General features: G+C 36.3%; 1 protein-coding gene across 2 annotated transcripts; it reads left to right on the top strand.

Moving 5' to 3' along the window:
- Positions 1-3,884: 3,884 nt before the first annotated feature.
- LOC6043315 (Krueppel homolog 2) lies at positions 3,885-19,830 on the top strand. Of its 2 annotated transcripts, none has more exons than XM_001870895.2 (5): positions 3,885-4,052; positions 12,205-12,424; positions 18,273-18,522; positions 18,640-18,773; positions 18,847-19,830. In XM_001870895.2, exons 2-5 carry the CDS (start codon positions 12,264-12,266, stop codon positions 19,076-19,078), a joined length of 777 nt encoding a protein of 258 aa, XP_001870930.1. In that variant the 5' UTR covers positions 3,885-4,052; positions 12,205-12,263; the 3' UTR covers positions 19,079-19,830. The 2 variants fall into 2 exon arrangements, with proteins under 2 accessions (XP_001870930.1, XP_038111182.1); XM_038255254.1 differs by having other exon boundaries at positions 3,889-4,018.
- Positions 19,831-20,333: the final 503 nt, after the last annotated feature.

Here is a 20,333-nt window from a genome sequence, read left to right as displayed (position 1 = left end):
TAAGTACTTCAAAAGTTATGCTAATAAAACGATTTTGGCGTATGTCCGGAAGATTGTAAAAAGGGTGGTTTTTGCTAGAAAACCTATCATATTATACATTTTCAGAAAGGTATTAAAAAAACCTTTTCAATGAGGCCAAAACATTGAAAATCTGACAACCCTATCAAAAGTTATTAGCACTTAAGTGTTATTTATACACTTTTTGGAGGCCGAATCTCAGATATTTCAATGAAAATGATGTACGGGTCCATCATGCGACCTGTCGTTAGTTAGATAATCGAAAGACCTTCCTAATAAACCTAGAACATCCAGGATCTGACAACCCTATTAAAAGTTATTAGCACTTAAGTGTTATTTATACACCTTTTGGAGGCCGGATTTAACACTCAAACGCTCGGGTAGTCATTTGACCCCTATTTTTTTTCTTAGAAATCCCATAACTTTTGATAGAATTGACCAATTTGGATGCTTTCGGTTGCAAAAGATCCAGATTTGTCTATATTTTGGACTGCCAAATGGGGGACAAATGTGGTCCATTTTTACCGGAGATATTCCGGATTCTGTTGGGGTACCTCGGCCCTCCTATATGGGTATTTGGCCAATATAATAAAACTTTTCAACAGAAAAATTTCGGAAATGATGCAAAACTACAAGGCATCATCCTAATACATCATCCTGCAAAAATAATTGACATGGTTAAGTCCTACGGGGCAGCGGAGCCGGTTCCAGTTGGGCAACAATTGACATCAGCTCAGTGAACCGTTTCCGGATAGAACCTGTTCCGGTGCCCGAAGGTCTTCAGCATGTCATGTAACTATGCAGAATGATGTTTTAGGATGATTCCTTGAAGTTTTGCATCATTTCCGATTTTATTCTGTTGAAAAGTTTTTATTATATTGGCTAAATATCCATTTAGGAGGGCCGAGGTACCCCAACAGAATCCGGAATATCTCCGGTAAAATGGACCACATTTGTCCTCCGTCTGACAGTTGAAAATATAGACAAATCTGGATCTTTTGCACCCGGAAGCATCCAAATTGGTCAATTCTATCAAAAGTTATGAGATTTTTAAGAAAAAAAATAGGGGTCAAATGACTACCCGAGCGTTTGAGTGTTAATAATGTAATGTAATTTAATAATGTAATAGAAATATTGTCTGAATCTTCCATGCGAACTATCGTTAAATAGGTTTTTTATCAGACCTTGCTGATGAGCCAGAAATATTGAAGGTCTGCGAACCTTATCAAAAGAAATGAGTATTTAAGTTGATTTGTTAAACATGTTAAGGGGGAATGTTGCTATTTTTACTGAATGTATTGACTTTATGAATGTGAGGAAGGCACCAACCACCTAAAGGTGGATTAAGTAACGTTTTTTTTATTATAGGCTAATATGCAGATCGGTTGGAAAGGGGTCAAGAAACAGCTTTACGAACAGCAGAACAAAGGAGAGGGAGCGATTTCTTTGGGCTTTTCTTCACCCTCTCTGATTTGCTTGCGCTGCCACTGCTGCCCATTTGATTTGTTCTTGACCGGTTCCTTCCGAAGTGCGTATAAATACCACTGGATTTCTTAAATTGTTCGAAAATAGAAATATCGAAGACTACATCTTCTTTCAATGAAAATTTTCAAGCACATTTTTAGCTATCATCATAAAAAGGAAATTTTGTTTGCATGGATACTGTCACTTTATTTTTTAACAGCTTTTAAACTTTTGAAGGAAGGAGTTACATGAGTATTAAAAAGTGATCATTCAATAACAGAGTCAAAGTATTGATATGAATTTGTCGAAATATATAATTAAATATTGAATTGGAAAATATTGTGACATTGAAATATAAGTGATAATTCTAAACACAATACATTTAATTTCATGGTTTTAAAGTGTTACAAAAAATTTATGCAAAAGGCTTTCTAGTCAGAAATTTACCAACACATTCAAAGTATGTTTACATGACAGCTGGACTTTTGTTTGCATCAGGTTTCCTATCTCTCTCTAGCAAATTTTTTGTTGTCAAGCGACTTCTAGCTGGTTTATTTGACTGACAGCCCGATATGTCAGCCAACATACTTCGCAGGTCTGTGACAGCTACAGCTCGATCATTGTTTGCATCAGGACACTGTGACGAGGAGTTCGTAATTTTTGAGTTAAATTATATTTTTTTCACTGGGCCTAGAAAGCCTTATATAAGTAATCTTAATAAGCCTGTTTTCTTTGTCTTTTTTATAGAAAAGATTTTTTTTAAAGTCCACGTGGTCAGCCGTCGACCCCCCCCCCTACCCCAATGGCTTTTCATTGTTTTTTTTCGGTTGGATATCGACCCCCCCCCCTAAGGAGATCACATGGTTTATGCACGACCCCTTGTCATGCGACCAAAAAAAGCAAAAGTTTTTTGTCAGGCGATTTCTAACTGGGTTTTTTTTGACTGATCGCTCGATATGTCAGCCAACATACTGAAAAAACGTTACTTAATCCACCAGAAGGTGGTTGCTGCCTTCCTCCTAAAAGCCTTGAACCACACACTACGGAAGCTTTGGATAACGCTTACTTAGTGAAGACACTATACATCTGAGTGCTGCCATCTATGATAAGTTTAATGAACCATTTGAAAGCACTGCAGTGTTTGTGTGCGTGCACTGAACGGAAAGTTCCAACAGCTATCCGACGGAGCTTTCAAATTATGTAAATAATGACCCTTTTTTGTATCAACCAAAACAGTTTTTCGAACATATCTTAAGTACTGCACCAAACCGGATGAAATTAAAAAAAGACTTAAAGAACCTGAAAATGAATCCAAAAACATAGATCCGGACAAAATCGGTCGAGCCCTAGGTCGAGCCAGTTCCGAGAAAAGTGAGTGAGAAAAACAATTCTACGTCCATCCACACGCACAGACATTTGCTCAGAATTTGATTCTAAACCGATAGGTATACGTAAAGGTATATCTTGGAGGCTTATTTAAAAAGTTCAATTTCTGAGTGATTTTATAGCCTTGCACTGATAATCAACATTACACACTGTTCAGTTCACTTTTACACACTTGTATGGGATTTTCAGTTCAAGTATGATTACACGAAAGTGTGTAATCATACTTGAACTGAAAAATCCCATACAAGTGTGTAAAAGTGAACTGAAAAAAGTGTAATGCTGTTTACCAGTGTGCCTCAGTGAGGTGAGGAAGCAGGGGGTAGCGAAGAAGCCGCCATCTTGGAAGTTCAGATAACAAACACTCAGAATCAGTATTATTCATATTACTTTGGTAACACGAAGTGTGTTATCCTGGTTAAACTCAAAAGTCCCATGCAAATGTGTAAAACCAAACTGAAAAATGTGTAATGCCGATTCAGAGTGTACGGGCGCTACTTTGATCGACCAAAAGAAAAAAGCAAAAAATGGTAAACAGAAAAATCACTTTTTTCGATATGAATTTTCAGCCAATATTGGGATGGAATCTCCAAGGATATGATAGAATTTGGCATCAGCAACACAATTCACCTGTTTTTTCAGGTATTTATCGTTTGAATTGCGGGAAATTTTAAAATCAAAAACCCAAACAATGATTTGTTATGGGCTACCATTTGACAGCTAGTGCTTTTGTTGTGGGCTCTCATTTGACAACTGTGCTAATGTCGACTGTTGTCAGTTTGCTTTGGTCGGAATAGGGTTGCCATCCCCCCGTGAGGAAGGCAGAAATCTGTGTACTTTTTTTACTCAGATCTGTGCTATCATGATTTTGCGTGTATACTCACATTTTGATAAAATTTGCAGTTCTGCTGGTTGAGCGTGTACGAAAAAGAGAACTTCCCTCTATCCTTTTATTCCTTTTTCAAAATGCGATGTTTTTTTTGACATTCGTAATCGTGAAACGTCACAAGCTCTTTTTTTACCTGAGCGAGTTGGAAGTGGCAAAAATTCCCTTCGACTTGACTCGCAAGCAACGACGACGAGTGTAATTTATCCGACCAAAATCGTCTTGCTCCGTCATCGTCGTCGCGAGTGATTAAGCGCTTTGGTGCAGGTGTGTAGTGCTACTTAATCCACCAATCTAGACGGTACGTACACGGTTCTCGACGCGCTTGAAAGTGGTTCCTTCGTGGCAGATTTTTTTTTTCCTCGTAAATCTCTTTCGGGAAAACCACACCTCGGGCACTGGTTTTGGGGGGGGCTGTCGTAAGTCGTGTTATCGCTCATCCGTCACGGCCAGTGCCCTCTCTTCCGTGGGGAAAGTGAAGGCACACACACACGGAGAAAAGTGGTCCATTTGCGCGAGGAGAAAATCATTCCGAGTTTCCCGGGAGGGACAAAAATCGATTCTTGGACGTTGCGGGAAGTGTGCCCTCTTGTGTGCATTTAGTCGTCATTCATTTTTAATATCACCAGCAGCATCAATCAATTGGCCACCGACATTTAATTAACGCGTCCGGATGCCATTAAAAAAGCTAGCATTAATTATTTATTTCGTACGGTACAAATAATGCTGTTGTTGTTGGCTGATGATTGTAAGTGCACATAGCTTAGGGAGCATCGATGAATGACGGTGAACTTTTACCAGCCTTTGGTTATTTGGGAGAAAATGATGAACAAAACGGTACTTGTGCGTCTTCTATAAATAGCGGAATCATTTTTCCTCACTTCTTCAACACCAGATATCGTACGATTGATGATTACCTATTTGAAAATCGAGGAAGAAAAGCCTTGAAATTACGGCACATGGTTATATTACTGATAAGAGTTATCATTGTCACACACACACACAAGCATGTGGAAAGTATGTCTGCTGGTTCATACCAAAATTTCATCACACTTTCATAAACATACAGATTGAGACAATTATTGCCACAAAAAAACTTTCAGTTTTCGTCACCTGGCTTTCGGCCACTAATTGTTGTTTTATGACACAGAAAAGCGTTTTTGCCGTCGCAGGGTTTGAACCGTTAAATGTTGTGACCTTAGATTGTTTGATGGCGAGTTTTGACGATTCTGTCTCATTTTTAAGTATTTGAGATCAGTCCCTAAACACGAATCGCCTCAAGGATTTTCAAGTTTGCATTTTTCAATTTGGATTAAACTTTGTCAGTTTAATCCCAACGCCAAAATGTTATGTTTTTCGAATTTTAAAATTAATTCATGTGGTAAAGGCGCCTTTCAAATATAAAAGCTCGATCCCCTAGCACCCTAAATAACATGGGAACTGAAAGGGACTTTTTGATAGATGTATGAATCCTTAGGGATAAAAAATACCTGACTTTTCTAAATGAATAGCGAGGTGATTTTGTTTGGCCCGCGAACAATTTTTGAATGATCAATGATGATAAATTATAACATTGAATCATTGATTAATGATCATGTAAAATTGCCCTTTCAGTAAAATCTTTGAAAGACACAATACTTTATTCAAAAAAATAACACCATATTGTTAGTGTCACCCCTCTAAAAATAAAATGTAATAATTTCAATTAAATATCTTTTTCAATTTTAATTATTTTTTTTCAAATTTACGATTGTCTTCAGCCACAAAATATTCAACACCCCTAGACTTTGACCAAGTCGTCTTATAAATACAAACTGCTTGCAAAAGTACTGTATAAAATGATTTCAATGTTAGGCATGAAAATAGCATAAAAGCGTTTAAATATGGGTCTCCTACGAAAGGCCGAATCCCGAAAGGCCGAATTATTCGAAAGGTAGAATTCTCATAAGGCCGAATCCCATAAGGCTATTATTATTTTCATAAACCATAGTTATGTAACTAAAATTGGTTTCAAAATTAAGTAGGCATAACTTTCTAGCAATGCTGCTAACTAATTTTTAAAGATTCTAATTGTTTGCCGCATAAAAATAATTGTGATAATTTGAATTCATTTAAGTACTTGGTGACGAACCGAAATTTGATCGGTTATCGTCACCATAATTCAATAAAAAAAAGAAGATTAAAACACTTTGTAAATGCTTTAATTAATTCTCCTGTACATAATTGTATGCATGGTAACAATATGATCGGTAAATATAAACAGAATGTAATCATTATGTACTTATTTCGCTTAAAATTACAAAAAAGAAAACAGTTTGTTAGTTGACTAAATTTTTGAACATAATAATCATAAGCATAAATAATCAATGAAAATCGTGCAAATATGAACAAAATTCTGAATTCCATAATCATTCTGTCTTTCGAAACTTTCGGCCTTTTGAGACGTTTTGCTTTCTGAGCAAAAACCAAATTCGGCCTTTTGAATTAAGGCCTTCCGAGATTCTGCCTTTTGAGTTTCGGCCTTTTGAGGCAATCCCGTAAATATTATGTATTGCAATTAGTTTGGTTTTGTTGATTTAATTAAATTCAAATTGAATTCCCGGGCAGACGGTAATAACAAAATTCATGCCATTTCAATAACAAATATTGTTAAAATAACAGAAAGTGTTATAGAATCTTTTTGAAAAATCCATTTTTGCATAAGAGTTTAATAACTGTTTATGTTATCATAACAAAATTTGTTATTGCTCTGATATTGGTTGAAAGCCAAAACAACTTGGGAATAACATTTTTTGTTATGGAAGAATACCGCCAACTGTTATTGGGATGATCGGATTAGTTGTTAAAATAACAAAAAAATTATAACAAAGATTTGTTCGAAGAATAACTCAAAATGTTATAAGTCTGTTATCACAATAACAATCCAATAACAAAAAAATCATAAAGATGAATATCAAATTTTGTTATCAATAACATAATATGTTATTGGCTTAGTATTTTTAAATATCAAAAAATGTTATTTCCAAGTTATTTCCGTCTGCTCGGGTTGAAAGTATTTTAAACAAAACTGCTGGCAAAATGTAAAAAAAAAACTTCAACTTATAGATGTATTTTTAATAGTTGAATTAACTTAATATCTTTTTGAAAAATATAAAATAAATCATATTTGGTCCGTAAGCTCATGTGCGCATTTTGGCCCGGTATTCAAAAACATTGAGTGGCCCTGTTTTAAATGCACGCCTAACAATTGGAAAAGTTCTACCATTTTAAATAATGCTTTTTGCCTTCCTCACTTTACTGAGGAAAGGCTATAAAATCACTCGAAAAACGAGCTTTTTAGTTAGACCTCCAAGACCTACCTTCATTTGTACATATCGACTCAGAATCACCAGCTGAGCAAATGTCTGTGTGTTTGGCTGTATGTAGACATGTGTACCAAATCAATATCACTGGAATATCTCGTCACTGACTTAGACCTTGGGCTTGAGTAAGGACCTCGACGCCGTTAGCAATGTTGGCTTTAAAATAAAATTTCGTGATAATATCACTTCCCCCCAGCCAACATTTTTGCCATGCGAAGCGGGCCTCGACGCTGTGTCTAGGTTTAATTCCTAGCTAGGAGCCATCAGTGTCTTAAGAGGTGGTCCCAAGGCCGAGTAGGAGTTCATGAAGCAAATTAGTCGTCTCCCACCCCTTTTAAATTGAAAAATGAACTCTGAAACCAGCGCTTACTCACAACAGAAACAGAGGCCTCTTCTAGGCATTGTAGGATAGAATAGATTTTGAAATTTATTTAAAAAATTATTATTACGTAGCATTTTGATATGTCAAAATTTCCATAGAGTCTCGGTCAATCAATAGTGCGATGATATCGGACAAAATTCGTTAATCTGTTGAACTAACGGTTCTCGGATTATGGTTGTATCGACCATTGTTGCGAATCGAGGGTCTACTGGAGCCTTGACGATCAAATGGAGCCTAACATTTCAAAAGGGCGCATGGGTTTTGTGAACAGGAGTGTGTCTCCTTTACTCAAATGACAGTTTACATAAGGTATAATAGAGATGCACTCTTGTTTGCAAAGCTCTATGCCCTAATGAAATGAATGGCATGAAATAGTCGTCTTAATTACTAGTGTTCAACTTATGAACTGTTCATTTATGTTTATTGGTTTTTGGAAGCGGCAAGACTGGTTTAAAAACAAGATCCTTTACCTTATTTGGCGTTATAATAAAACATTCGGGGATTTGAGATTAAATTTACCTTTAGACAGTTTAGTTTAGGTTGTTGATTAAAGTTAGATAGTTTTCCGTAGATGAATAATTGAACTTAAATGATTAGTTGATTTGAACGAAGTGTAACATTTCATTGGCAGATCTGTTTCTAGTTGTAATGTACGACAAGACTATTGACGGACGTGACAGGTCGGCAGTTAGTTTTCATCTTTTTTCTCTAGTATTTTTATTTCTTTTAAATTTGGAATACATCATAGGTTTCTTTTGTATAGATCTCCGATTAGTTACATTTTCTTATTTAATTAACTAATAATTTAATTTATTCCGGGCCTTCTTACTTTGAATCACAATTTCAGATTTTCTTTTTCAGTGTTAAACTTAGATTACCGTAACTGCTCAAATCATCCAAGTTCTTACTACTCACATCAACACTAATTTTCTTTCACCTCCCTCCCGATCCCCTATATCTTCCGGTGGTGTTCATTTGGTATGCAATACTAGTTCGGCCACTACCCTTTTTTCCACAAGAAACCGGACTTGGACTGACTTGAGGCCGCGTCCCCCACCTTGCTCCGTAAAACGAAAACGAAAACGAATATCTCGTCACTGACTAAGACGATTTTGGCCGGAATGGTTTTAATCGATCAGTCTTAACGTCCCCTAAGTTGCTATTTAAATTTATACAGTTTGATCATGTTAAATAGTTATATTAAAAAACTCTTTCATATTAAATTAAAATTATGGCAAAAAGGGTGGTTTTTTCATAAAACCCTCACATGTTATATATTTTTAGAAAGCATATGAGAAGACCTTTTTTGTGGATTAAGAATTTTCAAGATCTGACTTACCTATCAAAAATTACAAGCAGTTTAAAAAATGGTCTGAATTTACATAACCTCAAATGATCCCGTCTGATCGCCACGAAAAAAGCCTTGTAGAGGGATGCCATTTTCCTGAAAGGCGGTGTCTGTATAATCTTGATAAAAAGTCTGTAGGAAGTTTTTTTTACTCGTCCCCTAATTTTTATTAGGACCTCTTAGGTGCTGCGATCACGTTAGGGGAGATCCATAAACCATGTGGACACTTTAGGGGATTGTAATCACTCTATAAATTAGAGGAAGGCACCAACCACCTAAAGGTGGATTAAGTTACGTTTTTTGGTGACATTTCGATTTTGACATTTATTTTGTAAAAAAAAACATTTTTGCATATTACTGAAGGAGCCATTAGACGACTATGGCAAACAAACAAACAAACTTTTTGACAGTTTGGCAGTTTGCCTACTTTGTTTGTTTGCCTTCATTTATTTGTAGAAACCTCAGCTTGCATACATTTGGCTTTGTTTGCGAGTTTGTCGGCCAAAGTCTAATAGCTCCTTGAGACTGCAAAAATCATTCAAACAGTGTAACCACTCGTGTTAGGAAAACAGGAAAGTCAGAGAAAAGTTTGGAATTCGTCAAAATCCGGGAAAAAGTCGGTTTAAAAATTAAGTTCTACTTTTTGAATTATTTGAATTATTTTGTATTACAGTCCATACTTGATTATGGAGCAATTTCAGCTCAAATCAGGAATTTTTCTGGTACTTTTGTACCCGACCCTCTCCGATTACAATGAAACTTTGCAGACATGTTATCCTGGGCCTATGTAAGCCATTTTTGTGTATATGGAGCCAATAGTACTCGAAAATAACATTGGACAAGGGCGTAAGGTATTTAAATATTTTTGTATTTTGTAATTTAAAAATTACTGTATCTCGAAGCCTTTGCGTCGTATCAAAAAGTGGTCATAGACAAACTTGTAAGAAATTGGACGGGCTTTTTGAAAAAAAAAAAAAAAAAATACAATGAAACAAAAATACACACCACATCAATGAGATTTTTTGATTTTTAAGTCTAAAACTTAAATTGAAAGGTGATGTCACGATTTTTTTTCGTTCATTTTTTTTTTGAGGAAATAGCCTAAAATGTTACCAAAAGACTGACGAAAAATGCAGGATGGTACAGTATGTAAAAAAAGTATTATTTATGTTAATTTTTCGAAAGGTGTACAAACTTTTTTTGCACCTTTTTTATTTTCGTAATAGTATTTGTTATATAACTTTTTATAGAAATCATCTTTTCATGAGCTTTTTGTAGCAAAATGTTTGGCATGAGTTTCGGAGCAAAACTTAGTACTAGGTTCCTGTCAAACTTAAATTTTTTAACATGTTTCATCACAAAATGTGCATAGTGCCCAAGGGGTGTAAATACTTTTTTTACATACTGTACCATCCTGCATTTTTCGTCAGTCTTTTGGTAACATTTTAGGCTATTTCCTCAAAAATCTTGAACGAAAAAAATTGTGACATAACCTTTTAATTTAAGTTTTAGACTTAAAAATCAAAAAAAACTCATTGATGTGGCGTGTATTTTTGTTTCAGTGTATTTTTTTTTCAGAAAGCCTGTCCAATTTCCTACAAGTTTGTCTTTGACCACTTTTTGATACGACGCAACGGCTTCGAGATACAGTAATTTTTAAATTACAAAATACAAAAATATTTAAATACCTTCCGCCCTCCTCAAATTTTATTTTCTAGTACTATTGGCTCCATCACGCAGAAAAATAAGGCATATTTGAATCAACAAAACGTTCTGTTGATTTGAAAATCAGTTTTTTGTTGAATCAACGCTAAACGTCAAAGCAGCTTTTTCGAAACAACAAAAGACTTTTGTGGACTTGAAAAAATCAAGGTTTGTTTCAACGCAAAATCGGCGTTGATTATATTCAACAAAAAATTTGTTGATTCAAACCTCGTATAGGCTGATTCTACAAAACATTTTTCTGCGTGATATACACAAAAATGGCTCATATAGGACTAGGATAACATGTCTACAAAGTTTCATTGAAATCGGAGAGGGTCGGGTACAAAATTCCTGATTTTAGGATTTCCTCCTGATTTCTAGAACAAAGTATTGGATGTTGGAAGCTTTTCTGAAAGAGCACACGATTTTGAACCTAACTGCATCAATAACAAAAAACGATGAAAATGCATATGGGACATTTATGAGATCAGAAGCAGTATGAGTCTTTTATATAAAAAAAAACCGTTACATCAAAATATACGCCTTGGCTCAACTAAAAACTTTCCCGAAGACACCAAATTTTAAAATGCATTCAAGAATACTTATTTATTTTATAGGTTAGGTTTTCGGCTTTTCGGTCTTGGCGGGAAAATTCGAAACAACGCTTATTTTCTCGTATCCAACGTTTCAACCCTCTATGGGGTCTTCTTCAGGGAATTAAGAAGGATTGTTTCTCGTCCAGTGTAGTTTTAGTCAAAGTGTAAACTGTCGTTAGTGTCGTTTGTTGTTTCTGATTGGTATTCATCCGGGTAATCTGGATAAAACCAACGGTCAATTTGGACAGTGGAACCCGAGCTTGTTTACGCGGTACTTTATACAAAAAAAAATTACATTACACTGTGAAATGAAATCATTAATATAAACTTTAATATGTCATATATCTCAGTTCCCCTTACTGCACGGTACGCTCGCACGGGGTTATAGAAGTAAAACTGGTTTTACCAGATGCAGTGTTTACTTTCTGAATACGACTGTGCTGCTGATTTACACGAAGATATGTAGGTACTTGAGCTGTGTTTTTCGTTGCTGTTGTTGCAAAAGGAACGCGACCTCACTGCTAAAATTTCACGATAGGTGGATAATTTTGTTTCTTTTCCTGTAGAACTTTAAGTAAAAGTGGTGTGATTTGAATAAACTCATATTCAATCTTGTATTTTCTAGATTTCTGTAAGCGACTTGAATGATGAAATGTAGAACAATTTCAGACAACGCAACGATAATTTTTCATCTTTAATTAGATGCTTTCCGTTTGTAACATGTTTTCCCCGGCGTCAACAAGTTTGATGTTACCTCTGCCCCCACTGCATTTTCTCATTTAGTTGATAGTCAGTTTACAATACGTACACAGTGCAGCTTTGCTTACTACATTTTCCCACCGACAACGACTACGATGTACCGACGAGTGTGTGTATGTTTTTAAGGTGATCAATTTTTCAACATCTCCCTCAACCTTGTGTGTGGTGGGTTGTCCATCGGGGCACAAACTGGAATCGATTTTTGTCCCTCTCCCGTGTGTAATCAGAGAAGGGGTTGCACTACTACGCGGCTTAAGGTGTGAGTGTTTATAACCGGCTTGATTTACCCCTTTAATTTGCAGGTAACTACACAATCCCACAGACGTGAAGAGTTGGTAGAGTTCAATCAATTGACAATAAAATGAGTGACCAGGAACCGTCACGGGACCAGCAGCAGCAGCAGGCACGTGGAGTTGAGGCGCTTAAGCAGCATGTTATGCTTAACAAAATCGACGCCGCGCTGTGGGCGTCCCGCGTGCTGACCGTCGTCTTCACCATCGGATATATCCTGCCAATCTTTGGGTGAGTCACGAGGCAATTATGAAAACCATCGGCGTTGTAAGTGGTGACGTCACTTGACCGTGCATCAGTGTCTGTGTGTGGCACGTTGAAGTTACATGATAAAAATGTGCGTTATAAGCACGAAACACGCGCGCTTAACTCTCTTCACCTGTGAGCGAAAGAGAAAGAGAGAGAGAGAGAGTGTCTTACTCACCACCTCACACACTTGTTGAGGCGATACCTGTTGAGGCTGTTGTGCGGTTAAGCCACCGGCTAAGCGGGCTAAGGCCGAAGCGTACGACGACGATGATCGCCATAATCGCAGCGTATGAAAAAAAAAGTGTAATTGGTTTACGTAATAATACAAACACCGCGCACAGATGGCTGCAGCCTAGGCTAGTAAAATGACTTGAATAGTTTAAGCTACTGTAACTTTTTCGTCGCGTTGCGTGCCGAAAAAGAAATGTTGATGTTCCGCACAAAGACTATTGGGTCATTTGAAGCGCGCTGGACAGAACTTGCGGGCCGTTGTTTTTTGTTGGTCAATGTATAACAGTACTTGCATGCTAGCGTTTCATTTAGGTAGAGTCAATATTGGAATTGCTTATAGTGTGCTTACAAAGTTTTTTGAAGAAATGTTTCTAGTTATTACGACTTTAGAGCTATTAATTTATCAGAGTAGTACACAAATGGAGCCTAACATTTCAAAAGGGCACATAACTTTTGTAAACAATTGTGTATCCCTTTCACTCAAATGACAGTTTACATAAGGTGTGAAAGAGAAACACTCTTGTTTAAAAAAAGTCATGTGCCCTAATGAAATGGCAAGCACGAAATATGATTTCAATAAAGTATGTGAATTCTTCCTTTGCCCTAAAAAAATGGCAAAAATATATACAATTTTAAAGCTTTAAAAATTGTCATTCTACGTCTAATTATTATCGTTGTCATGTTCAAAAAATTGCAATTGAGAAAAAAGAGATTTGTCACAACCTTCTACTGTGTTTCTACATTGGTTTCTACGGATAATTGGCTTATCCTTATTTTGTACTATTTTATGACATTTTATTTAATATTACACCCAGAATATGACACCTCAAAAAACCATCCACTTTAACGACCCCCAGGTCTTTTGTGGTCTCTATTGCAAGTTTCTGCTCGAATCTAGGAGTCCGAAGGCTTGAATGGGGAGGGCACCCAAACCTCAAACCTAATTCTACCAAGGATCTGACACGCATGCAGTTTTCTGAAGTCACCGCCAGAGGCGCTGTCAACATTGTTTACGTGTGGTTTTTGAAAAGGTCGTATGAAATTATTATTTTTCCATACATAATTATTTTTCCAATTTTTTTGAGTTTCCACTCTTTTGCAGATATATTTGAGATAATAACAAGTATTACGTAAATTTCCCCACTTTAAACATTTCTAATATCAAAATATTACAAAGTTTTACTTGACCATCTTTTTCGTTTGACACTTTTTTAGTTTGTACCCCGTTGGTTGGTCAAAGTCAAACTAAAAAGTGACGAACTGTCACTTTTAACACGTCGCTCACGCACACTACCAAAACAAAGGTTCGATAGTGTGTGTGAGCTCCGTGTAAATGGGGTGTCAAACTAAAAAGTGACTCCGTTCGTTTGACAACAGTTGATGAAGTTTCATAAACAGGATTCCGAGATTTTCACTAAAATTTAAATTTCCGCTTTTTGTTTGAGGTGGCTAAAAAACATCTTTAGCACTAGCATTAAGATGATTTTTTAAAAAAAAGGTGATCAAAAATCTTAAAAAATAAGTTGAAAAATCTAATTTGCAATCGACAATGTTCAAGGTTGTTAATCGATAAAATTATCGTCGATAACGTACGTTATACTATAACGTCGTTATAGCCTTATGTATGCGACAAATTTGCCTTGCGTTTTTCTCAGCTCGCTGTTTTTGAATATGGGACATTTATGCGAGTTACTTGGGTAATAAAGCCGTTGCAAACATTTTTCAAAGTTTATGTCCAACCTTTTTTTTCAATTTTGCGTTCAGTGTTTGCAGAAAGTCTATGTATAACAGCAGCAGTATCGTAGTTAACTAAATCGGAATTCTGAAACGGAAATCAATTCGGATCGTTACAGTTTTATTTCGTTTCAGAATTCCGATTGAGTTGACTGGGATTTCTTGTCCACGACATAAACATACTTTAAATAGAAAATAAAAACGGCAGGTCAGAGTGCATTAACACAACCGTAAGATGCCTTCCGAGCTGCGATGCTATGAAACGGGCTTCTTCATTGTCCAAAAGAGTGACAAGAAAAATGGGAAATTTAAGAAAAACGTAAGGACGTATTAGACTACGGCAAACAAACTCGCACTTTTTGACAGTTTGTCTGCTTTGTTTGTTTGTCTGAATTTGTTTGTAGAAACGTCAACCTGCATATATTTTGCGTTGTTTGTGAGTTTTGCAAACTGTCATACACGAAAAATTGCGTGTTTGTTTGTCATAGTTTGATAAGTCCTTAAGTGTGAGTCCCGTGTAAAATGTGACAGTTTGTCCGTGAGTTCGTCACTTTTTAGTTTGGAACCAACGGGGTACAAATTGAAAAGTGTCAAACGAAAAAGTTACCATCCATCGGAGTGTATACAATCGTATGAACCAGGTGGAAAATATTTTTGAAATTTCACACATTTGTTTTTCATGAAGCGTAGCCTTTGGTTTATGGATAGTCCCTTAACGTGAAGACTTCCATCATTGTCATGATTTTTCGTTCAAAGATATAAATTTTGCATCGCTTTTAATATTTTGACAAAATTCCTTCAACAAGTTGTTTAGAATAGTGCCCTACACATGCTGATTCCTTTTGGTAACGATTATTCCATTCCTTGTAAAGTTATGGAAATCGTCAGTAATCAATGATTGCCAACTAAGACGTCAATGACTGTGCCACAAAATTATATAAATTTTGAAGCACAATTGATTTAGATCAAAAATTCTTTCAGTGGCTTCAAAAGGCAACAACCGGCACATGCTGATTCCTTTTGGTGCTGAAATTCGTTGAATTGAATTTAATACAGATTATTTTATAGTGGAGCAGTTCTCTAGGATTTCGGTCATTCGATTTTTTTTTTGTATTTTTTAATCCGACTGAAACTTTTTTGGTGCCTTCGGTATGCCCAAAGAAGCCATTTTGCATCATTAGTTTGTCCATATAATTTTCCATACAAATTTCGCAGCTGTCCATAAAAAAATGATGTATGAAAATTCAAAAATCTGTATCTTTTGAAGGAATTTTTTGATCGATTTAGTGTCTTCGGCAAAGTTGTAGGTATGGATATGGACTACACTGGAAAAAAATGATACAGGGTAAAAAAAATTGGTGATTTTTTTATTTAACTTTTTATCACTTTAACTTGATTTGCAAAAAAACACTATTTTTAATTTTTTTTTTATTTTTTGATATGTTTAAGTGGACATAAAATGCCAACTTTTCAGAAATTTCCAGGTTGTGCAAAAAATCATTGACCGAGTTATGAATTTTTTAATCAATACTGTTTTTTTCAAAAAATCGAAATATTGGTCGCAAAATTTTTTCAACTTCAAATTTCGATGTAAAATCAAATTTGCAATCAAAAAGTGCTTTAGTAAAATTTTGATAAAGTGCACCGTTTTCAAGTTAAATCTATATTTAGGTGACTTTTTTGAAAATCGTCGCAGTTTTTCATTTTTGTAAATTAGTGCACATGTTTGCACACTTTTGAAAAAATATTTTTGAAAAGCTGAGAAAATTCTCTATATTTTGCTTTTTCGGACTTTGTTGATACTACCTTTAGTTGCTGAGATATTGCAATGCAAAGGTTTAACAACAGGAAAATTGATGTTTTCTAAGTCTCACCCAAACGGCCCACCATTTTTCAATGTCGATATCTCAGCAACTAATGGTCCGATTTTCAATGCTAATATATGAAACATTTGTAAAATTTTCCGATCTTTTCGAAAACATTATTTTCAAAATTTTCAAATCAAGACTAACATTTCAAAAGGGCCAAATATTCACACCAAATCGATCAAAAAATTCCTTCAAAAGATACAGATTTTTGAATTTTCATACATCATTTTTATATGGACAGCTGCGAAATTTGTATGGAAAATTATATGGACAAACTAATGATGCAAAATGGCTCTTTGGGCATACCGAAGGCACCAAAAAAGTTTCAGTCGGATTAAAAAATACAAAAATTTAAATTGAAGAAAAAAGACCGATTTTGTAGAGAATTGCTCAGTGATGATCAATTTTCTTCGAAAATGATCAACGGCTTCACCTTAACTGCAAATTGCAAAAAATGTAAACAAAAATAAAACAAAACAGAAGATTCAAGAATTTAATACAGTACTTCTTCGGTAACTAGGTGATTTTAACTGAGCTGTCTTTTAACTGGGCGCTCGATAACTGGGCCGTAGCTCAGTTAAAAAGCAGATAAGCGTCAAAAAGCCAAAACAAACCGAAATGACCCAGGGGTTAGTGGATGCAGAAATCATGATCAATAAATAAAAAAAACTTTGTTAAACTTTCATTCAATTTCAAGTTACAATTAAAGAAATATGAAAAGTAAGCATTGTAAATAAAATTGAGCAAGCTTTATTTTTTACATTTCATCAGGGAAATATTATGCATCACCTCGTATTTGTTTGTTTAGCCCAGTTATTTATTATTTAGGGCCAAAACGCATCTCCAAAGAAGAGGGGTCAAGAAATAGCTTTACGAACAGCAGAACAAAAGAGAGGGAGCGATTTTTTGGGCTTTTCTTCACTTTCTCTTGCTTGGTGCCCATTTGAAATATTCCTTGACCTGTTTCTTCCGAAGTGCGTACACCGCTTTAAAGTTCAATCAACCCCCGTTAGTTGATAACTTTTTCGTTTGACACTTTTTTTGTATGTATACCGTTGGTTGGTCAACGTCAAACTGAAAAGTGACGACCTGTCACTTTTTACTCGGGATTCACACTTACTATCAACCCAAACGTTTGGTAGTAAGTGTGAGCTCTGTGTAAAAAGTGTGTCAAACCAAAAAGTGACTCGTTTGCTTGACAACAATAGGGGGTCAAACCAGCGGGGTTTCGGTGTATTTGCATTTTTCCATGGTTTTTAAAACTTTTTTTTTATTTTGAACTCTTGAAATTTTTAAATGCATTAATTTTTTAAGGTTCGAACACATATCTGGAGTTTTTTTTTTAAAAGGTCCAATAAACCAAATTTTAAGTTTTTGCTTTTTGGGTGTTTTTTAATACCCCTACTCAAGGCGGTTTCAAAAACACCGAAAAAGCAAAAACTGGAAATTTGGTTTATTGGACCTTTTCAAAAAAAATCCAGATATTGAGATTTTTTCGCACGTCTGTCGTAATTTGTCGATGGTAGATTGAGAAATTACAATCGAATGATATCAGTCTACTATAGACAAATTACAACAAACCGTTGATCATTTACGATTTTAATATTCCGATCGAGATTTCTTGATCATGAGTCCAGAATTTATGATCGAAATTTTGTTCAGACTTATCCGAAGTTTCGAATATCCGAAGTTCGATTATCCGAAGGTTTGTATGGAACTTCGGATAATCAAATCTTGATCAAACAATTTTTTTCATGTTTTTTTTTTAATTTTCTCACTTTTTATGTTCGAGTTTTTTTGTTAACAAAAAAAGGAATTTTTCAATGTATCATGACCACCATATTAGATTTAAAAAATCTTAATCACTTTTGGGTAGTTCAGGGGTCAAGCTCGGCAATAAATAATAAGACAACGATTTTTTTTTGTGATTCGATTATCGAGTGTAATAATTACCACGAATAATAATTTGATTTTTTTTTTTTTCATTTCCGTTCCAGCAACCCCACCAATGCGTACTACAAAGTATTAATGGCCAACGCGGCCACCAGTGCGCTCCGGCTGCACCAGCGCATGCCTCCGTTCCAGTTTTCGCGCGACTACCTGCAAAAGCTGCTGCTGGAGGACTCGTGCCACTACCTTCTGTACTCGTTGATTTTCCTGTACGCCTACCCGGTGCTGCTGATCATCTTCCCGGTGACGCTGTTTGCGATCCTGCACTCGGCCAGCTACTCGCTGACGCTGCTCGATGTAAGTGTTGAGGATTTATTGGCGGTGGCGATTATATCTTATAATCGCGCGAAACAATACGTTGCTTAATGCAAATTTGCTCTGAGAGTGGATTTATTTAAATGATCTTCGTTTCAGACTCTCGGCCAGAACTCGTGGTGGGGCGCCCGGTTGTTGATTTCGTTGGTTGAGTTCCAAACCCGAAATATTCTGCGATTGGCGGCGTTCGCCGAAATCTTCATTATGCCGTTGGCGATCGTGCTGGTATTTTTGTAAGTAATCTCTTGAACAGGATTCAAACTTATGGAATCTAACGATCACCTTCTTCTACCTGTTCCCCCCCAGGGGCCGTGCCGGACTCATGACGCCGCTGGTGTACTACCAGTTCCTGGTGCTGCGTTACTCGTCCCGCCGCAACCCGTACACCCGGAACGTGTTCTACGAGCTGCGTCTGGTTACGGAGAACTTTGCCAACGGTGCCCGCACTCCGCCAGTCATCCGTAAGGTTCTGCAGTCGAGCATCAGCCTCGTCAGTCGGTTAGCTCCGCCGATGCAACAGCAGCAGCAGCAACAGTAACAGTAACAACGGCGAACAAAGGGTCTCTCGTCGTCGAGCATTGTTAATTGACGAAGTAATCAAAAGTTTTGAGAGAGAGAGAGGAAGGGAGGAGCATTGCACAACCGCCTTCACCACGATCACCACCAACTCATGAAAGACAAACCTTCACCGACAAACCGGAACATTCTTCTGTGGCGGCGCTATCCAACGAGGTTTTAAGCAGAACCGAGGACCAAACATCGCTTCATTCACGCACCAGATCATTGTGTATTTTCGAGCAAACCGCTAGCAGCTGTTACATAGGTTACGGGGTAAGTTCGATTAACAATATTAGAGTTTCTAGTTGATGGAACGGAAAAAAAGTTAGCAAGTGTGGCCAGATGACAGTTAGCTTCTATTTATCAGTTTTTATTTTTAAATGTTTCCCTTTACATTATTCTTGAAAACGTTAAATCATGCATGCAACACTATAACACTAACTTCGTTTCCGGTGTAGAAAGCGCTTCTCGCTGGGAGATTCTGAAAGCCAAACTAAAACCAGCCAACAATCAAATCGGTCTCCTATCACTTTCTAGCATTTCCTGTATTAAAAACAAGCAAAAATGTGTCCCTTTTTTGTTTCCCACTTTAGAAATTGTGTTTATAAAATATTGAAGGTGTTTAAATAATTGTGTAATAAAAAAAGACGACGAAAAACAAACAAAGGTGGATTTATGGGCAATAAATGTTTCTAATTAAGTTTAAAGAGTGACATTTTTTCCAAGAACAAATGGTGCATTGTATGATTTAAATCCGAAAGTTTCCCTTACTACCACAGTCAAAATTATCCGAGGCCTTGATTATCCAAAGTTCGATCCAAAACTTGATCCAAAAGCACTTCGGACAATCGAAAAAATATCGAAAATTCTAAAATTTTAAATTTTGTTTATCAAATTGGGAGATTTTTTATCTGCAGGCCAAGGATTGATACCTAAGAGCATGCAATGGCACTGACTTTGTTGCGTGCAGGCCTGCAAAATGTTTCCAACCCCGCGTACACATGAAGCAAACCAAAATGTCAGTTCACTGCTAGCATGTGACTGTAAGCCTACTGTGTCCGTTCAACCACTGACGCCTGACTCGTGCCGGTCGGCTGCTGGAGAATGAGAGACGTGAAAAAATGAGCTACACTCACTCAATTCGTGTCGTATGACTGACTCTTAAAATCCTCTCTAAACACTATTTTGACTATTTTTAAACAATTGAATGGTTCTAGACTGTGCAAAACACTTGA

Source organism: Culex quinquefasciatus, chromosome 2 (genome assembly GCF_015732765.1).
Source record: "Culex quinquefasciatus strain JHB chromosome 2, VPISU_Cqui_1.0_pri_paternal, whole genome shotgun sequence".
NCBI lineage: Eukaryota > Metazoa > Arthropoda > Insecta > Diptera > Culicidae > Culex > Culex quinquefasciatus.
Note: the sequence above shows the minus strand (reverse complement) of the source record. Positions and strands in the feature narration are given on the sequence as shown.